This window comes from Loxodonta africana, chromosome 5 (assembly GCF_030014295.1).
Source record: "Loxodonta africana isolate mLoxAfr1 chromosome 5, mLoxAfr1.hap2, whole genome shotgun sequence".
NCBI lineage: Eukaryota > Metazoa > Chordata > Mammalia > Proboscidea > Elephantidae > Loxodonta > Loxodonta africana.
Window position 1 is genome coordinate 161716937 of NC_087346.1, and position 26559 is coordinate 161743495.

General features: G+C 52.8%; 1 protein-coding gene across 12 annotated transcripts in view; it reads right to left on the bottom strand.

Annotated features, from left to right (window-relative positions):
- The window catches only part of KIAA0232 (KIAA0232 ortholog), a 104634-nt gene that overhangs the window by 4206 nt on the left and 73869 nt on the right, over positions 1–26559 (bottom strand). For 11 of the 12 annotated variants that reach the window (XM_064286222.1, XM_064286217.1, XM_064286218.1 and 8 more), the window contains 5 exons: positions 21633–21699; positions 20558–20639; positions 15250–18532; positions 4564–4672; positions 451–545 (listed from right to left, as the gene is read on the bottom strand). In XM_064286222.1, the coding sequence (XP_064142292.1) occupies positions 451–545; positions 4564–4672; positions 15250–18532; positions 20558–20639; positions 21633–21699 (3636 nt within the window). Of the gene's footprint in view, positions 1–450; positions 546–4563; positions 4673–10493; positions 12177–15249; positions 18533–20557; positions 20640–21632; positions 21700–26559 lie in introns of those variants that run through there. The other variant, XR_010322179.1, reaches the window with a different exon arrangement.

The window sequence follows — 26559 nt, forward strand, 5'->3', positions numbered from 1 at the left end:
TGTCTCGGCATCAGTACATGGGTATCAGCACCCCAGGATGTGAATAAGCCTGGCAGCCTCTCCTGGGCAGGACAGCAGGGGGGCAGCCTCTCCTGGGCAGGACAGCAGGGGGGCAGGCACGGGGGCGGGGCAGCAGGGGGGCAGGCACCAGGGAAGGGCAGCAGGGGAGGGGACACGGCCCCGGGGAGGAGCAGCAAGGGCGCAGGGGCAGGGGGCGCAGAACAAGGCCCAACCTGCAGGTCCAAGGGAAGTGAAGGAGCCCCAGCCCACATACAGAGCTCTCCTCTAGCAGCAGCTTGAAGGGGGAGGTCATCCAGAAAGTTTCCATGGAACGTGGGAAAGAGAACATGCCCAGAACTGGGGAGCCACAGGAGGGGACGGATGCACTGGCATTTTTGAGTATCAAGGGCTAGGGGCCATTCAGCACATGAAGGAGGACAGACCACTCACCCTATTGAAGTCCAGCAGGTGCTCGTCGCTGGGCATGTCTTTAATATCTGGGTATTCTTCTAGACCGTTCTCTCCCTTGGCATTCGTGTAACACTCTTAATCATCATGAACAGAGAAAATAAGAGAGGGAGGGAAAGTCCATTATGACACAGCTTTGAAGCAAACATCTGTGTCTCATTCTCTCTGAAAGACTCTATCCATCAACCCCCGGCCCTCAGAAATGAAGGGATCACTGACAGTGGGAAGCCGTGTGTCACAGCCAGGTACATGCCAGCTCGGAGAGCCCTGCAACAGACTTTTTATCTGTTTTTAAAAAACAAAGAAGCACAGCCCTTCACCCGTAACCCCACAAGATGCCCACTCAGCAGACCAGGTGTTGACACTGCAGTGACAGGCCACGCCCACAGCTGACACTGTGCAGACCAGGTGTTGACACTGCAGTGACAGGCCACGCCCACAGAGCCGACACCGTGCAGACCAGGTGTTGACGCTGCAGTGACAGGCCACGCCCACAGAGCCGACACCGTGCAGACCAGGTGTTGACGCTGCAGTGACAGGCCACGCCCACAGAGCCGACACCGTGCAGACCAGGTGTTGACGCTGCAGTGACAGGCCACGCCCACAGAGCCGACACGGTGCAGACCAGGTGTTGACGCTGCAGTGACAGGCCACGCCCACAGAGCCGACACCGTGCAGACCAGGTGTTGACGCTGCAGTGACAGGCCACGCCCACAGAGCCGACACCGTGCAGACCAGGTGTTGACGCTGCAGTGACAGGCCACGCCCACAGAGCCGACACCGTGCAGACCAGGTGTTGACGCTGCAGTGACAGGCCACGCCCACAGAGCCGACACCGTGCAGACCAGGTGTTGACGCTGCAGTGACAGGCCACGCCCACAGAGCCGACACCGTGCAGACCAGGTGTTGACGCTGCAGTGACAGGCCACGCCCACAGAGCCGACACCGTGCAGACCAGGTGTTGACACTGCAGTGACAGGCCACGCCCACAGAGCCGACACTGTGCAGACCAGGTGTTCACATTGCAGTGTGACAGACATGTCCACAAGAGCTGACACTGTGCACAGACCAGGTGTTCACACTGCCGTGTGACAGGCCACGCCCACAAGAGCTGACATTTGTGGGTATACACAAATAGGGAGTCCCTCACAAAGAGAGAAAACTGTGCCTGTCCTTCCTCAACTCTAAGGCAAGCCACACCGCACACTGTGCTGTTGAGCAGGGACAAGAAGGGGGGCCGTTTTGGCTGGGTGAGTGCCCACAGAGCAGATGGGGCTGAGTCGAGAGTGGAAGCAGCTGAAAATCCTCAGCCCAGGGTGCCCAAGAGCACAGGGCAGGAGCCCAGACCCACCACAGCCTGCCTGTGCCGCTCTAAGGCAAGGCTACCGAAAAAGGCCCCGAAGCCACTCTCGGGCACAGCCGGGCCTGAGAACAGCGGGCGGCGGGAAGTCAAGAAGAGGTCCTAGGTGGCCGGCATGAGGGCTGGCTCGTACGGCTGCTTCACTTCTTTGAGTGGCTTTTTCCTCAAAGCGGGTGCCACCCCTGCCCCTACCTAATACAGGCACCCTGAGGGCTTGATGAGCTGATGGGCCAGGTGACAGATGGGACAAGGCCGGCGCTCAGTGAACGCAACAGGAAGCAATGGCAGCTGAGCCTGCTCTGCTGGACACAACTGAGGAAGCATCACAGCTGTCCCTTTTCCTTGCTGTGCACTAGGCCCAGCTCTGGGAGTGGACAGACTTGAGTTCAATTCCTTGCTCTGCTATTTATCACATTTTTACACAAATAACGCATTTTTGCCAAACACGCCAACCCCCCCCCCCACTACTTTCATAAGTGAGCTATGCCGTATGTTGTGTGCAGGTGCACTGTGAAAAATACTGTACTTGAGATGTAACTTGAGACAAACTATATAACCTCTGAGCCCCAGCTCTTTGTCTTAGGGGGTATCAGCCCTGCCCTCAGGGTTCTGTGCTAGAGGGGGGAAGGGGCACTCAAAACACCTGCTATGACCACAAGAGGCCAGAGCAGTCGACTGGCATCTCAGCTGACCATACAGGCCAGAGCTGCAAGCTCAGCTGACCAGGACAAGCCAGAGCTGTGGACTGGGGGCTTGGCTGACCAGGACAGGCCAGAGCTGTGGACTGGGGTCTCACCTGACCAGGACAGGCCAGAGCTGTGGACTGGGGTTTCACCTGACCGTGACAGGCCAGAGCTGCGGGCTCAGCTGACCAGGACAGGCCAGAGTTGTGGGCTGGGGGCTCACCTGACCAGGACAGGCCAGAGCTGTGGACTGGGGTCTCACCTGACCGTGACAGGCCAGAGCTGTGGGCTCAGCTGACCAGGACAGGCCAGAGCTGTGGACTGGGGTCTCACCTGACCATGACAGGCCAGAGCTGTGGACTGGGGTTTCACCTGACCGTGATAGGCCAGAGCTGCAAGCTCAGCTGACCAGGACAGGCCAGAGTTGTGGGCTGGGGGCTCAGCTGACCAGGACAGGCCAGAGCTGTGGACTGGGGTCTCACCTGACCAGGACAGGCCAGAGTTGTGCACTGGGATCTCACCTGACCGTGACAGGCCAGAGCTGTGGGCTCAGCTGACGAGGACAGGCCAGAGCTGTGGGCTGGGGGCTCAGCTGGGAGGACGATCTGCCCCACTGAGGCCGGGGAGACCTCTGTTCATCTCTCCCAGTGGTCACTCCCTCCACCAGCCCCTGCCAGGTTACTACTTATCCCAGGTGAGGCAGGCGGGGACCCACAGTGGCTTCCTTCACAAGCTATGCTCACAAGCTGAGGTCAAGCCTGTGCCTCCTCACGCTCTGGGATCCTGCACGGGTGCCAGGCCAGGCTTGGGAAGGACTGTGAGCACAGCTCCCATGTCCAATTCTGACAGGCCACTGGCTGCTGTCTCCACAACCACCCGTGAAGGGTGCTACCTTGGCCTCACTACTCAGGTAAAGGAAGCAGACCCCATGGCCCAGTGCCGGTAGTGCCACCCGACTCCCGTGGGCTCTGGGAGATGGCATCTGGATTCTTGTTTCTCGGCTGACCTTCTCCTGAGACCAGACGCCCCAACCTGTCAGCTCAGAAATGATGCTTCAGGACATCACTGCAAAGGCCGCCATGTGGGGACTTAGCTCAAAGACTGGTTCGCGGGGCTCTTTCTGCACCTCCCACCACGGGCTATGCAGGTTACAGGGATCTGGGCCAGGGGCAGGATTCCTAACTAGTGCCAGGTGCCAATCAAGAGTACCTTCAACACAGCGAGCATGAACTCGATGTCTGAAAGTCTTACCGGGTTTACCGATGCCTGGCCCCGTGGCCCCAGGTGGCTCTCAGCTGCACAGCCCATGGGCACATGGCACGGCCGTCTGGCACTCCCTCTAACTGTGTCCCCAACCCAAACTGAGCAGCCCGGACGGCGACATCAGAGCTGCTGTCACCAGGCGTCCATCCATGCCTGGCAGGCACCTGCTGTAGACCACGAAGAAGATGGACAGACAGACAACCTCACTCACACCCCAGCTCACCTGCTACTGCGTGATTTGGGGCAAATGACTAAAGTCAAGGTTTTGCTTCCTCACCTGAAAACCAGGGGTGGCGCCTCACAGGGTTTTGTGAAGGTTTGTGAAGGGAACGATGACGAGGACTAGCGAGTCACAGCTCAGCCACGCAGCACCGACTGCCCAGGCTGCCCTCGCTCTGCCCAGGCTGCCCGTCTCACAGTACCCTCTGCGACACACGGCCCAGGCCCCCGGTTCCTTTCCAGCCTCAGCCACCTGTAGCCGAGTCAGTGAGCCCGTCTCCCTTGGCTGAGGACACTCTTCTGAGAAGCCCCTCCCCTGCCCTACCCTCTTGGTCCCGCCCTCACTTAAGCCCAGCTTTCATGTCTTTCACACCTGCCTTCCCCCTCCCTGGCCAGGTTCAGCCCATGTTCCTCTGGGTCCCCAGACATGACACTGTGCCAGCCACACGGAAACCTCTCAGTAAATTCTTCCTAGACTGCTACTCCCAGCAGGACGATCATTGCTCTTCATGAGAATGAACGAATGAGTGAGCGAGTGACTGAATGAGTGGACCAATGTGGTGTCCTTACCTTCACACTCGGACGCAGGAAAGAGAGGAGAGAACAGGGCTTTTCCCCACCAGGTCGGCTTCTCCTGATGTCTCCTCGTTCCCTGCACGTCCGCGTTCAACACAGGAAACTGGATTAAAGCAAACACAGGGAGGGTTAACAGGTGACCAAGGTGAGCATCCAACCACTATGAATTACATACTACAAAACAGGACTTTAAGCTAACGCGTTTTTTCGCTGTTCCGGGTAAGGTGAATTAAAAAACTTTACGTGCTCAGAGCACAAAGGAAGTGTCCCTGAAAAGTACTTACACTGGAATTGGAATGAAAATGTTAAAAACAAATGAACAAAAAACACCATCCTTACAAGGCAAAAACTATAATAAGAAACCTGCCAGGTGATGGAAATGCTAGATTTCCAACGTCCAGAGAGACGAGAGGTCTGTGGTGTGGGGGCTCTGGGGTGCTACCTCTAGGGCTCAGGCAGGAGGAGAAGCAGGGAAGAGAAAGACGTTCTCACAGGTGAAGTTACCACCCACATACGACACACATGAGACAAATATAACAGAATTCTGTGAGATTAGAAGAGGAAAGAGCAGCCTGGGGGAGTGGAAGGATGAGGTGACGCCTCGGGGTAACACTCGCGTGGGTCACCCAGCACAGGCCCACAGGCTCAAGGTGACACGTGTGAATACAGGGCCGCCCTCCGCTCACAGCAGGGACCCCAACAGAACCATGCTGCCTTAATGTGTCCCCACGGACACACACTGGTGGTCACGTGTGGTTGTAGGTGTGTTCCCTGGACTGGGGTCAGGGCAGCCCCTTTGCACACCTCCACCAGGCTACGGTGGCCCCAGCCCCTACCCACACTCAGCAGTCTGCTCCACGGCAGCCTCTCAACACCACACACGCCTTGCTTCTTTAGAAGACATTTCTTCCTGTGTTCAAGTTTAAAACCTGAATTGTTCTGGCAACTAGTGACCGTCAATTCCCTAACAGGATCTTTTCTTCTTTAGTTTTTATTGTACTTTAAGTTTACAAATCAAGTCAGTCTCTAACACAAAAACTTATATAGACCTTGCTACATACCCCTAGTTGCCCTCCCCCTAATGAGACAGCGCACTTCTCCTCTCCACCCTGTATTCCCATGTCCATTCAGCCAGCTCCTGTCCCCTCTGCCTTCTCATCTCCCCTCCAGACAGAAGCTGCCCACAGTCTCATGTGTCTACTTGAGTCAAGAAGTTCACTCCTCATCAGTATCATTTTCTATCTTATAGGTCAGTCCAATCCCTGTCTGAAGAGCTGGCTTTGGGAATGGTTCCAGTCTTGGGCTAACAGAAGGTCTGGGGACCATGACCTCTGGAGTCCTTCTAGTCTTAGTCAGACCATTAAGTCTAGTCTTTTTACGGGAATTTGGGGTCTGCACCCCACCACTCTCCTGCTCCCTCAGGGGTTCTCTGTTGTGTTCCCTGTCAGGGCAGTCATCGGTTGTAGCCGAGTACCACCTAGTTCTTCTGGTCTCAGGCTGATGTAGTCTCTGGCTTATGTGCCCCTTCTGTCTCCTGGGCTCATGATTACCTTGTGTCTTTGGTGTCCTTCTTTCTCCTTTGCTCCAGGTGGGTTGAGACTAATTGATGCATCTTAGATGGCCACTTGCTAGCATTTAAGACCCCAGATGCCACTCTCAAAAGTGGGATACAGCATGTTATCTTAATAGATTTTATTATGCCAATTGACTTAGATGTCCCCTGAAACAATGATCCCGAAACCCCTACCCCTGCTACACTGGTCTTCGAAGCATTGTTTATTCAGGAAACTTCTCTGCTTTTGGTTTAGTCCAGTTGTGCTGACCTCTCCTGTATTGTCTTTCCCTCCAGCTAAAACAGTTTTTGTCTACTGTCTAATTAACGAAAACCCCTTTCCCTCCCTCCATCCCCACTCTCATAACCATCAAAGAATATTTTCTTCTCTGTTTAAACTATTTCTTGAGTTCTTATAATAGTGCTCTCACACCGTATTTGTCCTTTTGCAACTGACTTCATTCAGCATAATGTCTTCCAGATTCCTCCATGTTATGAAATGTTTCACAGATTCATCACTATTCTTTATCGATGTGTAGTATCCCATTGTGTGAATATACCATAATTTATTCACCCATTCATCCGTTGATGGGCACCTTGGTTGCTTACATCTTTTTGCTATCGTAAACAGTGCTGCAATGAACATGGGTGTGCATATATCTGTTCGCGTAAAGGCTCTTCTCTAGGATATATTCCAAGGAGTGGGACTGCTGGATCGTATGGCAGTTCTATTTCTAGCTTTTTAAGGAAGCGCCAAATCAGTTTCTGAAGTGGTTGTACCATTATACAATCCCACCAGCAGCGTCTAAGTGTTCCAGTCTCTCCACAACCTCTCCAACATTATTTTGTGTTTTTTGGATTAATGCCAGCCTTGCTGGAGTAAGACGGAATCTCATTGTAGTTCTGATTTGCATTTCTCTAATGGCTAATGATCGTGCGCATTTCCTCATGTATGTGTTAGCTCCCTGAATGTCTTCTTTAGTGAGGTGCCTGTTCATATCCTTGCCCATTTTTTAATCGGGTTATTTGTCCTTTTGTAGTTCAGTTTCTGCAGTATCACACAGATCTTAGAGATCAGACGCTAATCGGAAATGTCATAGCTGAAAACTTTTTCCCAGTCCCTAACAGGATTTTTTACACATTAAACTGTACATTACTTTATGGGTCTAAAACGTGGTCATTCAGGAATGCAATTTTTTTTATTATGCCACTAAATGGGAAACCCACTTCAGACTCCCATTTCCACATAACTTTGCAGAAATACTCTAAAGTTAAAGACTGAAGGAGAACTGTACTGTCTGCCCATCTTCCCCAGAGGCTTACCCGAACAAGGAGAATCAGTGTGGACGGTTGGCAAGAGACGCCAGGCCATGGAGACGGCAAGGCTAGGCTTGACGCCAGCCTGCCAGCAGCCTGCGAGGCCGGCACAGGCTCGAGTGACCAGCAGCCCCTGGCCCTTGACTCACAGCCCTGACAATCCCCCAAAAAGACCTCGCCTCTCTCCGAGGACCCACCCTTCGGAAAATTATTAAATGCCACTCGGGGAGCAAGGAAGGCCACGCCCAGAATGCCCCTTCCCTACTGCTGCAGAGAGAATTGAGAAGAGGGGACCTGTTCCGGCTTGAGGTGGGCTGGGGAGTGACTGGCATGTGATGCGTGCAGTATACTCACACGGTGTTCCCTAGTCCTCTGCTGACGCTCTGTGGGTGGGCGGGGGGGGACAGGGCAGGGATGCTAAGGAGCAATGGTTTGCTGTGGGGGTGGGCGTACTGGGAAGAACAGGGTTACGTGGACAGGCACACAGAGCGTTTGGTCAGCAGGAACCAGGAGGGCCTGGGGCGTGCATGGCAGACGCTCAACATCTGCAGGAGCACTTCCCACCAGGCTTAACGTCACTTGTCACGGGCAGGAGCTCCCTCAGATGCCACTGTGAGATGCACGCTTCATGGCCTCTTTCCTTCCTTCCATTCAGCTGGCTCCAACTTTCAGGCTACACCTCGACATGCTTCACACTCCCCTAATATCTGCATGATGCACTAACTTCTGGTTTTAATTACCAATGAAAAAAATGAAGGAAAATGGAAATAAAATAAAGCACAACGCACAGCTGAAGCCAGGGGCACCGTCCCACTCAGCGCCACTGCCGGCCTCCCCTGGACCACCCCTCTCTCCTCCTCATCTGCATCCCAGAGTGCCCTGACCTACTCAGTGTACTGAGTGGCTGCGCCATGAATGAAGGGCCGTCTGCCTGTCACTCACACTAGCACTCAGTGGGCCCTGAACAGTACCTGGTGAACAGTGAAGAGAGAGAGAAGAGGGCTGACCCGGAAGTGCTGTCAGCAACACGTCATGCCCAGGAGAGGCAGGCCTTCAGCTGAACCCACCAGGAAGTCCCACGTCTGTGTGAACGGAGGCACCTGGCCCAGCTCAAGTCAGACTCCCCAAGTCTCGCTCTGGCAACTGTTCCCCCTTGCCACAATCAACTCCCAGCTACGTGGGTCACAAAAGGATAGGACACCCTTCCATAAGCCTTGTTCTTTACCCTTCACTCAGAGATGGGGCAGGGCTAGGGAAGAACCGTGGGCAGTCATTCTGCCCCTGAACCTATATCCTTCCCAACCAAGCAGGGGAACAAAGCTGCCCACTGAGCCAGCATTAACCCACATGGAGCTGTGTGTGGTGGCCTCAGGGCTGGGCACCTGCTCCACACTGCTCACCAAGTCCCCTGGCGGTATCTGTGGTATGAGCCACCTCTCCTGAACTGGACTGTAGGTCCCCGAAGACATGGGCCATCTCCTGCTCTTTTCTGAACTTCTGGGCATTAACAGCCAGCGAAGAGCCAACACAGAGCCCATGTTTCCCAGCATGTGCACAGACAGGACCCTGCCTCTGCCACGTCACCCCACCTCCACTGTGCCCGGTGACCAGCACAGAGGTGGCACCCTGCCTCCACAACGCCACCCCACCTCCACTGTGCCTGGTGACCGGCAGACAGCACCGTGCCTCTGCCACGCCACCCCACCTCCACTGTACCTGGTAACCAGCACAGACGGGACCCTGCCTGCCTGCACATCACCCCACCTCCACTGTACTCAGTGACCATCACAGATGGCACCCTGCCTCTACCTATCACCCCACCTCCACTTGTACCTGGTGACTAGCACAGATGGCACCCTGCCTGCCTGCATGTCACCCCACCTCCACTGTACCCGGTGATCATCATAGATGGCACCCTGCCTCTACCACATCACCCCACCTCCACTGTACTGGTGACCAGCACAGACAGCAGGTACCTCCACCACGCCACCCCACCTCCACTGTACCTGGTGACTAGGGCAGACGACACCTGCCTCCACCACACCACATGACCTCCACTGTACCTGGCGACTAAAACGCCCACAACCCCTGCGCACACACGTTCTCTGACCTTGCTGAGGCTGCTCCGTCTGCCGTGGGTACTTAGGCAAGCATGGAAGCCAACTCACACAGGCTGTGGGAGTTCCCACAGCACCGGTGCTCATCCCACTCAGTTGCCAAAACCCACATTTACCCAGACTCCTTCAGAGCTGAGGGACTGGACAGGAAAATGATGCGTGTTGTACAGTAAGTGCAATGCAGGAAAAAAGGATGGGTGACAACAATAAACAGAAAACACATGTACCCGTACATACACTTATTTATCACAAGTAAGAGCAAACAAGCGGACGTGTGTGAACGCGGGTCGGCTCCCATGTGCTGACAGGTCGGGGAGGCAGCACAGACAGACTAGCGGCTTTTCCCTGATCTCCATTCTCTTCTAAACCCTGAATTTTGAACCATAGTCTGTTTACACTGAAATGGGGCACTTGTCCACAGTCAAGGACCAGGACTAGTCTGCCCGCAGCACCTGCCACAGCGACGTTTGCAAAACTGTGGTGTAACTGTGGGAAAAAACACGACTCCTCCCACGCTCCTGGGTCTGCTGGCTCACTCACTGCACAGATGGGCAATGGCTGGCCTTCACAAAGGGGCTCCTGGCTGCCCTCTGTGTAGACTCCTGGGAAAAGGGGCACAAGAGCCCTCTTGTGAGCTTGCAGACACTGACCAGGCGGTGGCAGACAGGAAAACGCAGGGCTGGTCCCAACCGGCCCTACTGTGCTACCTCAGGCCATTCGCCCCTTTCGAGACCTCGGGGTTATCTGCAGAGTGAGCGCCCACGCAGCTCTAAGCTGAAAGGTAGCTGCAGACGGGAGAGATCAGAGCATGCTGCAGGCGGGACCACCAACCCCTAGACTACTAAGTAACCCCCAAAATGTCCTTGGGAATTTTACTGGACCCTCAGAGCTTTCAAGAAAACCCTGAATTCTGATAACACGTAAACACATCAACATACTAGAAGGCCAAGGAATGTGGTGCAGAATCTTGCTTCCTTCCTCTTTTTCTTTCTTCCCAATCTGGAGCCAGGTGAAATACAGAGTCCAAAAAGGGGTGCTGAAGGATGAGGTCCAGGGCAGTAAGATGCAAACAAAGGCTAACAACACCGCTGTTCAGATCTCAGACCCCCACGGGGATCCCAGCCCCGTCCCTCAGGGCCTCTGGGCTGACACAGGTGTTCTCTGGTTACCTGGGGCCGCAGCAGCTTCGCCAGGGAGTTCCCTGAACCCCAGCACTCGGCTCCACCCCAGGGCCTCTGACACGTAAGGCCAATCCAGGCAGGGAGGAGGCAGGTAAATAATGCAGGGAAAAATGGAAACACACGAAAACACACACACACACACACACACACACACACACAAGGGGGAGAAAAGTGTAAGAAAACTGAGAAGGGAAAAATTACCTCTGATGCAGGGCGGGGGTGGAGCAGGGTGTGAAGGGGGCGGGGGAGCCAGCACGGACAGAGGATGGAGGCACCACCACGGCGGCGTGACTTCTGAACCCTACACCTGTCTCTCCCTGAGCTGCTCCCAGGGGAAGCTGAGCACTGCTGCTCCAACCACAGCAGCAAACGGGCAACTGCACTCCCGTGTGCAACGGGGCCTCAGGTTTCACCTCTCATATAGGTGTTTAACCTCAAAACACTTCTCAGGAATACACTCAAGGGGCACAGACACTCCCACTAATGAAAACTCACCCAACAGGCTCAACGCACAGCTCACAGGCCTCAGGGGCCAGCACTGTGTGCACGGCCAGCTGCGGCCACACAGGCTCCGCAGAGGCCACTTCCCTGCATCTGGATGGCGGGTTATTTTTCACACGTACCACCATGCATTTATAGAACCCTACGCGGATGCAACATCCTACATGTACAATCCACATCTTAATAAACTGATCCATGTTTCCAAGGCAGTGAGGTGGGCCTGGTGCTCAAGGCGACCCTGTGCTGCAATTTCTGAAAAGTAAAGGCTCCAGTGAAGAGGAAACAGCCACTCCCTGGCTCACCAACTCGGAAAGCAGGAAGGTGTATACGCTCGGTTTTCCTGAGGCACAGTACAAGTTCATTAAGACAGAACCTGAGAATCTAAGATCCTGTGATTTATTTAAAGACGCCGTTTCTCCCCAGGGAATGTCTACTGTCTACCTTAAATTTATCAACATCAAGTCCTCTTCTAATTATTAAATGTAAAATCTCAAAAACGATCAATTTTCAGACACTTCAGATAACTCCCCCGATGCATCTATCAGTGTATTGTCCTTTGGGGACCTGGCGTGTTGCTGTGATGCTGGAAGCTATGCCACCGGTATTCAGATACCAGCAGGGTCACCCATGGTGGACAGGTTTCAGCTGAGCTTCCAGACTAAGACCGACTAGGAAGAAGGACCCGGCAGTCTACTTCTGAAAAGCATCAGCCAGTGAAAACCTTATGAATAGCAGCGGAACACTGCCTGACATAGTGCTGGAAGATGAGCCCCCCACATTGGGAGGCACTCTAAAGATGACTGGGGAAGAGCTGCCTCCTCAAAGTAGAGTCGCCCTTCATGACGTGGATGGAGTCAAGCTTTTGGGACCTTCATATGCTGACGCAGCACGACTCAAAATGAGAAGAAACAGCTGCAAACATCCATTAATAATCGGAACCTAGAATGTACAAAGTATGAATCTATGAAAGTTGGAAATCATCAAAAATGAAGTGGAATGTATAAACATTGATATCCTAGGCTTTTAGTAAGTTGAAATGGACTGGTATTGGCCATTCTCAATAAGACAATCATACGGTCTACTGTGCTGGGAATGACAACTCAAAGAGGAATGGTGTTGCATTAATCATCAAAAAGAACATTTCAAGATCTATCGGGAAGTACAACGCTGTCAGTGATAGGATAATATCCATAGGCCTACAAGGAAGACCAGTTAATACGACTATTATCCAAATTAACCCACCAACCACTAAGGCCAAAGATGAAGAAATTGAAGATTTTTACCAACTTCTGCAGTCTGAAATTGATCGAACATGCAATCAGGATGCATTGATAATTACTGGCGACTAGAATGTGAAGCTGGAAACAAAGAAGAAAGATCAGCTGTTGGAAAACATGGTTTTGGTGACAGAAACCATGTCGGACATCAAATGATAGAATTTTGCAAAACCAACTACTACTTCATTGGAAATACCATTTTTCAACAACATAAATGGTGACAATACACGTGGACCTCACCAAATTGAATGAATACACAGGAATCAAACCGGCTACATCTGTAGAAAGAGACGATGGAAAAGCTCAATATCATCAGTCAGAACAAGGCCAGAGGCTGACTGAGGAACAGACCATCAATTACATATGCAAGTTCAAGCTGAAGCTGACGGAAATTAGAACAAGTCCACAAGAGGCAAAGAACAACCTAGAGTATATTCCATCTAAATTTAAAGACCACCTCAAGAAAAGATTTGACGCTTTGAACACTAATGACTGAAGACCAGACGAGCTGTGGAACATCAAGGACGCCGTACATGAAGAAACCAAGAGGTCATTAAAAAGACAGAAAAGAAAGAAAAGTCCAAAATGGATGTCAGAAGAGACTCTGAAACTTGCTCTTCAATGTCGAGTAGCTAAACCAAATGGAAGAAATGATGAAGTCAAAAAGCTGAACAGATTTCAAAGGGTAACTTAAGGAAACAAAGTAAAGCGTTATAATGACACGTGCAAAGACCTGGAGATAGAAAACCAAAAGGGAAGAACACACTCGGCATTTCTCAAGACGAAAGACCTGAAAAAAATTCAAGCCTCAAGTTGCAATACTGAAGGATTCTACAGGGAAAATATTAAACAGAGGAAGCGTCAAAAGATGGAAGGAACACGCACAGTCACTGTACCAGAAAAGAAATGGTCTATTTTCAATCACTGAAGGAGGAAGCAGATGATCAGGAACCAACGGTTCTGAAGGGAGAAGTCCAAGCTGCACTGAAGGCACTGGTGACCAACACGGCCCAGGAGCTGACGGGACACCAACTGAGGTGTTTCGACAAACGGATGCAGCACTGGAAGTGCTCACTCATCAATGCCAGTAAATTTGGAAGACAGCTACCCGGCCAACAAACTGGAAGAGATCCATATTTATGCTTATTTCAAAGAAAGGTGAACCAACCGAATGTGGAAATCATAGAACAATACCATTAATATAACACGACAGTAAAATTCTGTTGAAGATCATTCAAAAGCAGCTGCAGCAGTGTATCCACAGGGAACTGCCCGGAATTCAGGCCGGATCCAGAAGAGGACGTGGAGCCAGGGATGTCACTGCTGATGTCAGATGGATCCTGGCTGAAAGCAGAGAATACCTGAAGGAGGTTTACCTGTGTTTTATCGACTATGAAAAGGTATTCGACTGTGTGGATCATAACAAATTATGGATAAGATTGGGAAAAATGGGAATTCCAGAACACTTAACTGTGCTTATGATGAATGTGTACATAGATCAAGACCCTGAAGGTGTAGCGGCTTCAAGAGCTACAGCTGCTAACCAAAAGGTTAGCAGTTCAAATCCACCAGGTGCTCCTTGGGAACCCTATGAGGCAGTTCTACTCTGTCCTATAGAGTTGCTATGAGTCGGAATCGACTCGATGGCAATGGGTAATGGGTACATAGATCAAGCGGTGGTCATTCGACCATAGTAAGGGGATACTGCGTGGTTTAAAATCAAGAAAGGTGTGTGTCAAGGCTGTATCTTTTCACCATACCTATTCAATCTGTATGCTGAGCAAATAATCCAAGAAGATGGACTATATGAAAAAGAACAGGGAACCAGGATTGGGGAAGACTCATTAACAATCTGCATTATGCAGATGACACAACCTTGCTTCCTGAAAGTGAAGAGGACTTGAAGCACTTACTGATGAAGATCAAAGACCACAGCCTTCAGTATGGATTACACCTCAACATAAAACAAAAATCCTCACAACTGGACCAATAACCAACGTCATGATAAACAGAAAAAAGAGTGAGGTTGTCAAGGATTTCATTTTACTTGGATCCACAATCAACACCCATGGAAGCCACAGTCAAGAAATCAAATGACACGTCGCACTGGGCAAATCTGCTGCAAAAGACCTCTTAAAAGTGTTAAAAAGCAAAGATGTCACCTTGAAGACTAAGGTGCGCCTGACCCAAGCCATGGTGTTTTCAATGGCCTCACGTGCGTCCAAAAGCTGGACTATGAAAAAGGAAGACCAAAGAAGAACCGACGCCTATGAATTGTGGTGTTGGTGAAGAATATTAAATATATTATGGGCTGTCAAAATAACAAATCTGTCTTGGAAAGACATCGAGAACACTCCTTAGAAGCAAGAATGCCGGAACTTCGTCTCACATACTTTGAACATGTTATCAGGAGTGACCACTCCCTGCAGAAGGATATCAATGCTTAGTAAAGTAGAGGGTCAGTGAAAAAGAGGAAAACCCTCAACGAGATGGACTGACACAGTGGCTGCAACAACGGGCTCAAGCATGACAACGATTGCGAGGATGGCACAGGGCCGGGCAGTGTTCCGTTCTGTTGTGCATACGGTCGCTATGAGTTGGAACTGACTCGATGGCACCTAACAACAAGACAATTCCCAGTGACATACACCTATTTCTCACCGCCCAACGTTACTATTGGTGGGTTGAAGCCTGACCACATCCTTAACCAAATGTAAACACACACGTTCGCATACCTCGTCCAGCTCCCCTGAAGACACCCGATTATCTTCACAAGCAGGAAACTGACAACCTGCTTTACAACTGCAAAAATGACTAATTTCTTCTTCGCACTGTGCCATTATTTTGCAATTTGCTTCTGAGCTTCCTAAGCCTATCTGCAGGGTCTCGCTCGAGCTGCACCCCACACACGGACTCGGTTTTCCTGCTGGCAGGACACCGGCTGCCTCTTCCTGGGAATCCAGGGATGTCTGTGCACTCTTCTCCATCCCAGACTTTTTTAGCCTGGGGAGGAATTTTCCGGACTCGAGCTCCGACTTCCCGTAGTAATGGCCTTCTTTCTCTGCATCTTCTTCAAGAGGCTTGAGGTCCGCCTGTGGGTCCTGGAAGGCGTCCACCTGAGGAGGGATGGGGATACTCACTTCCTCTTTCTCAGACTCAGACTCGGACTCACTCCCCCCTCCCGGGGACAGCTCAGATGCTGATATGGGGCGAAAGTGGGTCCGGGGAGAGATGCGGATGGCCCTGTACTGAGTCCTGTCGACGCCGCACGTCCTGGGGTGGAACACCTCGCCGTCTGAGTCGGAGCAGAGGATGGACTTGGGCTTAAAACCAGGGCTGAACGAGGCAATCCCTTCGGGCTCAAAGGAGCACTCGACGTGGAGGACCTGTGAGAGCGGACTGCTCAGGCCCAAGGAGGAGAATGGACACTCCAGCCCAGGGTCCTCAACTGGAAAGTTGCCACACGCACCCAGCAAGTCTTCATGGAAGATGAAAGAAAACCCCTTATTCCACCCACTCTCCCTGCTCTTGGGAGGGTCGTTCTGTTCAAAGGACACCAAGGGCCTCCACAGCTGCCTGTGGCCTGGAGCAAAGCTGTTTCCGGGCGTCATGAAGACATCAGTGCCAGCAATGGTCACAACATCAGAGGCGGCACACTGCAGCAGGCTGCCCCTGGAGGGGCCAGGCGGCACCACGGCCCACTCCCCCTCACTGCTGAAGGTCTTGAGCTCCCCATAGACGCCCCCCAGGATGAAGGCACTCTCCTTCTCCTGGACCGCATCCCATGGCCTCGAGGGCATTGTGTAGTCACCCCCGTCCACCTCTGCTGGCTCGCTGGGGACAAACGCGCGTTTCTCCAGGCCCCCCTTCTGCCCCTCCCACAGACGGTACTCCGACCTCTGCACGGCCTTGCTGGCTTCCTGGAGGGCTTCGGTTTCTGCCTCAGCGTCTAGACAGCAGCAGTAGCTATTTACGTCTGCAGAGAACGGCTCACCGTCCATCTTTTCTGTGTCCAGCGTGGCCACTGGGTTTCCCCCCGCCACGTGTGTCCAGATACCCTTCATGGCCCCTGAGTGGTAGCTGTCCCCAGGTGGGCTGCCTCCGCCACACACATGTGCAGTCTCAAAGTCTCTGCCTTCCGGTTTGTGTTCTAACTGAATTCCGCAGACAGATTCTAATTTAGATTTCTTTTTGAAAAGTACTGTAGGAATTTCTCCCAAAGTTCTACTGTTTTGCTGGCAAGCTTCACCTCGCAAAAAATCTAGGAGTTCTTCATCTACGTAATTTGACGAGACTCTAGGGACGACATAATTAATATCCTCTGCACTAAACTGCGTGGACTCTTCAAACTGGACACTTAGCGTCTCATTGTCTGAACGTGTCTCTTCTGAATGGGACCAGGGACTACACGTTCTCGTTGAAAGATTGGAACAGTGTTCGTTTTCTTCAAAGGCACTATTTTTGGTCCATATTAGCAATCTAGATTGTGTTTTCCCAAGCACATTACCACTAAAATCTGTATCTTCGTTTCCCAAGTTGAGTGTTTCAAAAGAAAAGGGTAGAACAGAATCACTGCATTGCACTTCAAACACTGAAAAACAGGAGTTGACACTAGATCCTTCATGAACGTCTGAAAAGAGCTCGTGATTGCCGGTCAGCAAGTCTGAGTTATGCATCGCGCCATCCAAGAGCGGGGAGAGCCGGATGGGAGAGTCTCCCCCAAAGCTCTCGGCGTCGGCGTCGCCAGAGCTGGACGAGCAGCCGTCCCAGAACTGAGCCAGGTTCCCAGCGCCTGCCTGCAGCAGCAGGCCCTCGGCACCCCCCGCGCTGGCGGGGTCTGTCCATATTGCACGCTCCCCTTGCAACTCCATCCCATCTAACACTATGCAACATTCTGCCTCAAAACCCGTCCTCTCACTGCCTTTCTGCCGAATCAAGTTCAAGATCCGACTTTCTCCTCGCACTGTTTCTGAGGCACCAGGATCCAACATGGATTGATCGATATCCACTTCATAGAAGTGTGTGAGTTCTGACAGATGAATGTCATCCAGGTATTTGTTGTCCTCCGGCGGAGAACAGAACGAGGTCCCAGGGAGGTCAGCAGCCTCACCAACTGCAGGCATTTCTACAAAATGACCATCGATGAAGGTGCCTGCCGTGAGGTATGTTTTGTGGGTGCTGCTGCTGACACACAGGCCATGCACTGCTTCTGACAGCTCCCCGCCGGCTTCCGGCGTCAGCGCACTCAGCTCCGGCCTGTGGCGGTACGTGGTCTCCAGCTTGCTCTTTCTGCTCGAGGGAATGAAGTACTCGGCAATGGGCTCGGTATACCACAGTGGCTCCTCTTTGTACTCCCTGTCACTCCTGCTCTCCACACACAGGTCCTTTCCTTCTGTGCCACCAGAGTCTCTCCTCCCCGGCTCCTTGAGCGGCCTCTTCCCCCGTTTGCACAGCTGCTTGATGGAACCCCCACCGCTGCTGCTGCTGCTCCCAGTGCGGACGCCTCTCTCTGCCTTCTCGCCACTCTTTGCCGGAAACCGGCTCTGCCCGCTGCGTCCCTTCTTGTTTCGTGCCTCCCGTGCCCTGTGCCTCACTTTGACACACTTGGTGGGCACCCTCGGCTCTCCCTGGGTGCCACTGGAGCTTGAGCCAGCCTCACTGGAGCCCGAAGACCAGGAGCGAGGGCGGGCCTTCCCCTCTGGCCTGTGCCGGGCCTGCTTCTTGTAGGATGCGGGCAGCTCTTCAGGCATGCCGCTGCTGAGCTTGCTCTCCTTCTCGCTCCAACTCCTGCCTGGGGCCGTCTCATGTGCGCTGCAGGGTGCTCCCCTGCCCCTTTCCCTGGCGGCCTCACTCTCACTGTGGCCATCCTTGGGAGAGGACGTGTCCGTGCTGGCTGGTGGGGCTGTGGATGATGAAGAAGAGCTAGAGTGAGAACAGACTTTGGACTTGTTCCACACGGTCATGATTTCTTGCAGGCAAACTGGTTTCTCAGAAAGTGGTGGAAATGCTTCGTAGTACCTAGAAAACAGAATAAATGTTCAAAGGTGAGCGCTTAAACATGTCAGGTATTGCAAGACAACATCACCAATCAGACAGATGGGGTACTCATTTTAACAACAACATTTACAACACCCACAAATTATTAACTTTTAAATAACTTCTAACAGAGTAAAATACTACTGTAACAGCCCTATGTATCAGGTGCTTTTAGGCTCAGCACTGTAATAAGCACTACAGCCTCAGATTAAAAACAAGATAGAGAATATCCAGAAAATAAGATGATTGCTTTGGGCTTCAAAGTTTAAGTTTTCACTGAGAAATTAAAAATGACAACTAAAACGTAGCAGACAGAATCGAGTCTTCTGAGTAAGAAACATCTGCATGTGAATCTCAGATCAGAATCCTGGCTCAGCCACTTACTAGCTGGGTGACCTTCTGCAAGTTGCTTAACCTTTCTGCGGCACAGTCCCCATCGACAGATGGGGTGATAGCAGTCTACCTCAGAGTTGCTGTGAGGACGAAAGGGATTGGTATGTGAAAAAGAGCAGCACCTGGAGTGACGGCCACTGTCGTCGTGATTTGCCCTCAAGAGGCTTGTGCAATGCCCAGCGTGAAGCAGGCCCTAGGACGTGGCAGGGGTGATTATACCAAGTGCTTAGAAAAGAGGACACCAGTGAGGCCCAGAACAGACTGGGCTGCAGCGAGCCTTGAGGAAGCTCCAGAAATGCAGCCAATCAATGATGCCGACTGTGAGGCTGTGAGCAATCGGGCGCGCACACCGTGCTCCCAGGAGGGAGTCTGCTTGGACCCACCAGACCTGAGCATGCAGCGCAGGACAACCACTGGCTGCTCAAGGCCTCAGAGCAGGACAGACTGCCAACGGGGATCTAGAGTCAGGCTGGGAAGCTACCAGGGAGATGCCGTTCTGCTGGAGACAGTGAAGGTCTATACGCAATGGCTAAGGTCCTTGCATCAAGGGACCAGCCTTGGCTCTCCTCCTCAGTATACACAGAGCTGAGAAGCAGAGAAAACCCTGGGAGTCTCCTATGCAGTTTGAATATTCTAGTTCTGACATTAAGAGTAAAAACATTAAAAAAGAGTAAAAAATTAAGTCCAGTAATACATTTAACCCAGTGTATCAAAAACACTATTTCTAACAGTTCGTTTCAACACGTCATCAACATTTTAAGAATGATGAGTGTAGTGTTTTACATCTTCTACGCTAAGTCCTGGGAATCGGTGAGTGTGCGGCACTCCTTACAGCACGTCTCCACCTGGACGGGCCGAGGCTTGGCTGCTCACCAGCACACGGCTGCCACGCCGGGCAGTGCAGGGCTGCAAAACCACTGAACACCGTCTGCTTAGTCCTCAGAGTTTCAGAAGATTCACATAACATGTACAGTGAGGGACTCTGCTTGTAATACAGCTGACTCCAATACAAACTATGCATGGAGAAGGAGCCCTGGTGGCACAGTGGTTAAAGCTCTGGGCTGCAAATCAGAAGGTCCGCAGTCCGAGCCCACCAGCGACTCTGCAGGAAGATGTGGCAGTCTGCTTCCATAAGGATTTACAGCCTTGGAGACCCCATAGGGCAGTTCTGCTCTGTTCCATGAAGTCGCTATGAGGCAGAATCAACTCGGTGGCAGCGGGTTTGGCTTGGTTTTTATTCATAAAGAATGAACTACAGGTGCTTTTAGAAGGCAGGTTTGGCAAGGGCAGGGGTTTGCCTGTGTTCCCCTGGTTGTAAGCAGTGAGAACTCAGTTTCCTTGTTTGTACGACAAGAACAACCATGCTCTGTTGCAGCTGCCTCCAAGGACAGCCTGAATTTCCAAGGTGACAGTACAGGAACAGGCCCAGTAAACACCACCCTGCCTGCTGCATAGACCGTCTCACTCAGGGGTAAGCACACCTGTGCTCAATGCGTTTCCTGAATTACAAGACATGGAAACAAGCGAGTGACCAACAGGCGCCACGAGCCGTGCCGCAGCTGTGAGCCTCGCCCTCACAAGGCACGCCCTGCCGCTGCGCACCGTCATACATACATTTCCACCTGATCCCTCGCTGTGGGGGACGTTTCTGCCTCCGGGGAGGGGGACCCCTCCAGCTTCTTGTGAATCTTCTCTTCTGTTATGAAACAAAAATTCAGAAAGATTTGTCTTATATCTAGTTAATTAACGCCCATGTTTTTCAAAGCTTCTCAAGTAACAATCAGAAGTCTAATAGGCTTTTGTGGCTCAAAAAGTGAACTCTATACCACTTTGTCTTTTTAATAAAAATCCATTTCTTCGTTCAGTGTGCCAGAGGGCCTCTGCCCAGCCACGTGAGCGTCTGCACAAGCAAGTCGCCTGGCTCCTCACTGACACGGAGCGCACACACTCGTACTGACAGGTAAGCATACACGCAGACATGCATGCACACACAGCACACACATGCTCACTCGTACTCACAGGTAAGCAAGCACACACATCCAGACACGTGCACATACTCATATGCACCCACGTAAGCATACACAGACACACGCACACACAAGCATACACACAGACACATCACACATGTACTCATACACGCAGTCACACACACTCAGACATGTGTGCACACACACTCACATGCACAAATGCAGACACACGCCTGCATGCACACGGCCTGGTGGGCAGCAAAATGGCCATGAACAGGCAAGGGAAATCTGGATCCTGACACTGTAGCCGTAGGTCTGATTTAGGGCTGGCAGAAAAGCCAGGGAAGAAGCTTTGGGGGTCCATGAATGAGAATGACTCCATGAGCTCATCAAGTCTGCCTTTCCACGAACTCCTAGAACCAAGCAGAAGTTCCTTTCCAACTGTAAGAGTCTGTATCGACACACTTGGAGGTAGGTGTTGGTGGGGAGAGACGAGCTCCCATTTGCAGACAGTGAGAGGCCTCCAGGCCACAGGGACAGGAGTGGAGGAGGCCGCCCCTGGGGAACAGGACCGCTACCACTGACAGCTGAAAACCGGGACTGAACACACAGACAGGGTCCCTTGTCGATCTCCTTCTTTTGATGGTTCTAAGATGTGCTCAGCAGGGACTCCTCGGTGGCGGGGTCCCGCGCGTGCCCAGCCCAGCCAGTGGGGCTCTCACCTTGCTCACTCTGCAGGTCCCTCAGCCTGGAGCACAGCTCCTCCACTAGAGTCTCGATGCCCGAGCTCTGCACAAGAACAAAACAGACGTCAGTCCACTGCCAGGTACACAGAGACCACGTCTCTGAACACCCGTGTCTTAAAAAGTCTGTGTTTTAAAAAGTCAGTCGCCACGGAAAGCATCAGCAGACATCTAGGCGAGCCAGGCCTCATGCCAGGCTCAGTACAGAGACATTCACAAAACTTCACACTGGTCCTCCAAGAGCTCAGCCTAAAGAAAACAGGGCAGCACCTTCCTTTATTAACTGAACCCCCAGGACTGCGACAGAGCAGCAGCCAGGACTGAGGTGGCTGTGGGCACGCCGTTCTACTCTGGGGCCAGGAGCGGTGCCTAGAGTCCCACACAAGAGTGGGGCAAAGGTGAAGGACCGTGCCTGGGAGGGTCTGCAACCAGAGCCCACAAAGTAAAGAGCCAGCCTCTGGAGAAGAATCAGGGTTGGGCCTTTCAAAAGGTATCTAACATTTAATTCTTTCTTAAGGCATGAGAAAAATCTTTTACAACGGACAAAAAAGCAAACGCATGTCTTAGCAGCTCAGGTTTATTCAGTGAACTAAAGTTCCATGTAAGTAGGAGACGAGCCGTCCCGGAAGCCACAGCACAAAGCAGCCCAGAGAGGACAGGGTGCTCCGCTGGCCCTGCCCTCGCCAGGCCTTGCGGGGCTAAAAATAGAAGCCAGCCATTCACTCAACAGGAATGACTCAGCACAGAGCCGCAGACATCTCCACAAGGACCCGCGGCCACACCGTGTGAGCAGCACAAGAGGACGGCGGTGCGGCCGTTAGCTGTGAACACCAACACGGACTTTCCATTCCAGCCTCTCAGGCGTTCACAGGAAGGTGGCCCGTGAGGAAAGGGGACAAACCAGACAAGGCGCCCCTCCCCAGGGACACTTCTACCGACCGTGGCAGCATCAGTCACGGACACCACTCTGACTACACAGCCCCAGGAGCAAGCGGCTGCTTACCACAACGTGCAGGGGGCGACCAGGACAGCAACTGCGCGCCATTCCCTCCGACCAGGACAGCCACACTGGGGTCAGCTGACCACTCTGTGGGCGCAGCAAGCCACCCTGCCTGCGTCCGTACACCGAGTGCTGGTCTCAGAGAGAACGCCAGCCTCTGGGGACAGCTCGTCCGACTTCTCAGGACTGAAGCGGCTGCACTAAGCACACCACCTGAGTGACCACTACAACTTGGTAACTGGATGCTGCTTTCCGCGCTCTGTCTTGGAAAAGACCTCCACACAGCAGTGAAATGCAGTTGTCTGGATGGTAATGTGGCTGTGTGTATGTGTGTACACATACATGCATGTATACGTAAGTGTACACACACACATAAACAGCAGAAGGAATAACGACTGCTGAGACACATGCGGGGCGCCAGCAGTGGCCACGGCCCCCTGTTGTCCCCTGGCAGGGATTCTAATGTAAGGCCGCGGTGGCACCCACTGCCCAGGACACCATCAATAGGTACAACAACCACTGAAGTAAAAAGACAGAGCTAAAAGCGTGGAAGAGAAAGTGAGCTCACTCAGGCAACTATGATCTCAACTCTCAGACACTTGAGTGATCAGATTTTGATCACGCATCATGTTCGTAAGGGCATTCGAGAGTGTTCAAAGAGTCTACAGTGTCCGAAGGAAAGACAGACTCAGCGTTTGGTGACATTTCCAGGAGACACAGGAACATGACCACCTTACCCGCACAGCTCGCACGCTGCCTTCCTGGATGCTGGATGAGCGGCCCACCCTCCTTGGGGGAAGCACACACATACACAAAGTGCCCCATGCACTGACAGCCTCTGAGATTCAAGTGACAGCACCCAGAGCCAAGCACGGGGACCCCACAGGGCAACCAGCAGTTTCAGGAGACGTTCCCAGGAGAGAGACGGGCAGCCTATGAACACGCAGCCCTCCCAGGCCTCGCGCTCACCCATGCCTGCAGCGGCCTCCGTGTGCAGGCAGGCTGCATGGAGAGGCCCTGCCCTAACGGAGCTTCGTTCCACTGGCTCTTCCTTCTCGGAGATGGGCCTAGGTCTGGACTCCTGCCCTGCCACCTGCCCACAAAGACGGTGTGGCCCACTGTCCCAGGGCCCCAGATGCCCCCCACAATCAAGCATCTTGAGGGTAAGCCAGGACGACATCATGTGAGACCCTCGAGTGCCCATCCACCCAGGATGACATCGCGTGAGGCCCCCAAGTACCCGTCTACCCAGGACAACATCGCGTGAGACTCCCGAGTGCCCATCCACCTAGGACGACATCATGAGGGCCCCCAGTGCCCGACCACCCAGGACGACATCGCATGAGGCCCCCGAGTGCCCGTCCACCCAGGACAATATCGCATGAGGCCCCCGAGTGCCCGTCCACCCAGGACGACATCACAAGGGCCCCCAGTGCCCATCCACCCAGGACGACATCGTGTGAGGCCCCCAAGTGCCCGTCCACCCAGGACAACGTTGTGTGAGGCCCCCGGATGCCCGTCCACCAAGGACGACACTGTGTGAGGCCCACAAGTGCCCATCCACCCAGGACGACGTGTGAGGCCCCCGAGTGCCCGTCCACCAGGACATCGTGTGAGGCCCCCCAGTGCCCATCCACCCAGGACGACGTTGTGTGAGGCCCCCCAGTGCCCGTCCACCCAGGACGACGCTGTGTGAGGCCCCCAAGTGCCCGTCCACCCAGGACGACACTGTGTGATGCCCCCCAGTGCCCGTCCACCCAGGACGACGCTGTGTGAGGCCCCCCAGTGCCCGTCCACCCAGGACGACGCTGTGTGAGGCCCCCCAGTGCCCGTCCACCCAGGACGACGCTGTGTGAGGCCCCCCAGTGCCCGTCCACCCAGGACGACGCTGTGTGAGGCCCCCCAGTGCCCGTCCACCCAGGACGACGCTGTGTGAGGCCCCCAAGTGCCCGTCCACCCAGGACGACGCTGTGTGAGGCCCCCAAGTGCCCGTCCACCCAGGACGACGCTGTGTGAGGCCCCCAGTGCCCGTCCACCCAGGACGACGCTGTGTGAGGCCCCCAGTGCCCGTCCATGGGTCCTGGCCATGTCAGTACCCGAGCCTACCCCCACCCCAGACTCATTTAAAATGCCGCTCATGTTGCTGCGACCCAAGTATGAGGCAAGGGCTGTCAGGAAGACGGTGCAACTAGGACCACCCCTGGGTCCTTACTGCTGCCACCCCCACCTCACCGCAGCAGAGCTAGAACGGTCAGACGTGGCTGCCCACAAGGGCCTCTCGCCCCACCCTTCGCGTCTCCAGGACGCCTCCTCCCTCCCCACATTGACACCTGTTTCACCACCATCCTCCTCTTACTCGCCCTTCACCTCAAAGACAGCTCTTCCATGGCAAGCTCGCGTGGGCCGGACAGCCCTTGATGCTGGCCCTGTGGGCACGAGCCTACAGGATGCTCAGCTGCACTGGGCTGCCTGAGCCACCCACGGACACCAGGGGGTCCTAGGGACGGTCAAAGAGGCCTGCGTTTGAGTTTCATGCAGATTAGCCCCGTTACCCCACTGAACATCCAAGTCTCAGTCTCCACATCTGTGAAGTGGGGATAACACACTGACACACTTCCTGTCAGCCAGTTATAAGACTCCCAGGGTTGCCCCCAATTTCTATTCCTTCCCATCTACCATTTCTTTGTCTTTTTGCTCTACCTTCTGTGTGATTTCCTCAGCTATATCGTCCAACTGTTCTATTCAACCTGGTGTTGCAATGGTTAAGCACTTGGCTGCTAACCAAAGGATGGTGGTTTGAACCCACCAGCCACCCCATGGAAGAAAGATGTGGCAGTCTGCTCCTGTAAAGATTACAACCTTAGAAACCCTATGGGGCAGTTCTATTCTGGCCAGCAGGGTCACTATGAGTCGAAATCAACTCGACGGCAATGGATTTTTTGAGTATGTCATGCTTATAATTTTCAAGAGATATTCTTGTTCCTTAAACGTTCCTTCTTTAGAACGACCTTTTCTTTGATGAGAAATCACCCAATCTATCTTTGGACTGTAAACCCACCTGTCCACGTTTTGGTAGCCGGGTGGGATAGAGAAAGGGTGGTTCAATGATCAACCTGTTGACTTTCTGTAACTTCAGCTTTATTATGGCATCTCATGATAAACGGAGAAAAGACTGAAGTTGTCAAGGATTTCATTTGACTTGGATCCACAATCAACAGCCACGGAAGGAGCAAACAATCAAAAGACGCATTGCATTGGGTAGATCTGCTACAAAGGACCTCTTTAAAGTGCTGAAGAGCAAGGATGTCACCTTGAAGACTAAGGTGCGCCTGACCCAAGCCATGGTATTTTCAATTGCATCATATGCACATGAAAGCTGGACAATGAATAAGGAAGACCGAAGAAGAATTGACGCCTTTGAATTGTGGTGTTGGCAAAGAATACTGAACATACCATGGACTGCCAAAAGAACGAACAAATCTGTCTTGGAAAAGGTACAACCAGAGTGCTCCTTAGAGGCAAGGATGGCGAGACTGCGTCTTACATACTTTGGACATGTTGTCAGGAGGGATCAGTCCCTGGAGAAGGACATCATGCTTGGCAGAGTACAGGGTCAGCGGAAAAGAGGAAGACCTTCAACGAGGTGGACTGACGCAGTGGCTGCAACAATGAGCTCAAGCATAACAACGATTGTAAGGATGGCTCAGGACCGGGCAGTGTTTCGTTCTGTGGTACACAGGGTCATTATGGGTTGTAACTGACTCAACGGCACCTAATAACAACATGCGCTGACTTTTCTAACCCCAGCTTTTATTATGGCATCTCGTGTGCCGACTTTCTGCAACCCCAGCTATTATTATGGCATCTCATGTTTTTCCTCGGGGAGGGGCTGGTGCCCCTGTGAAC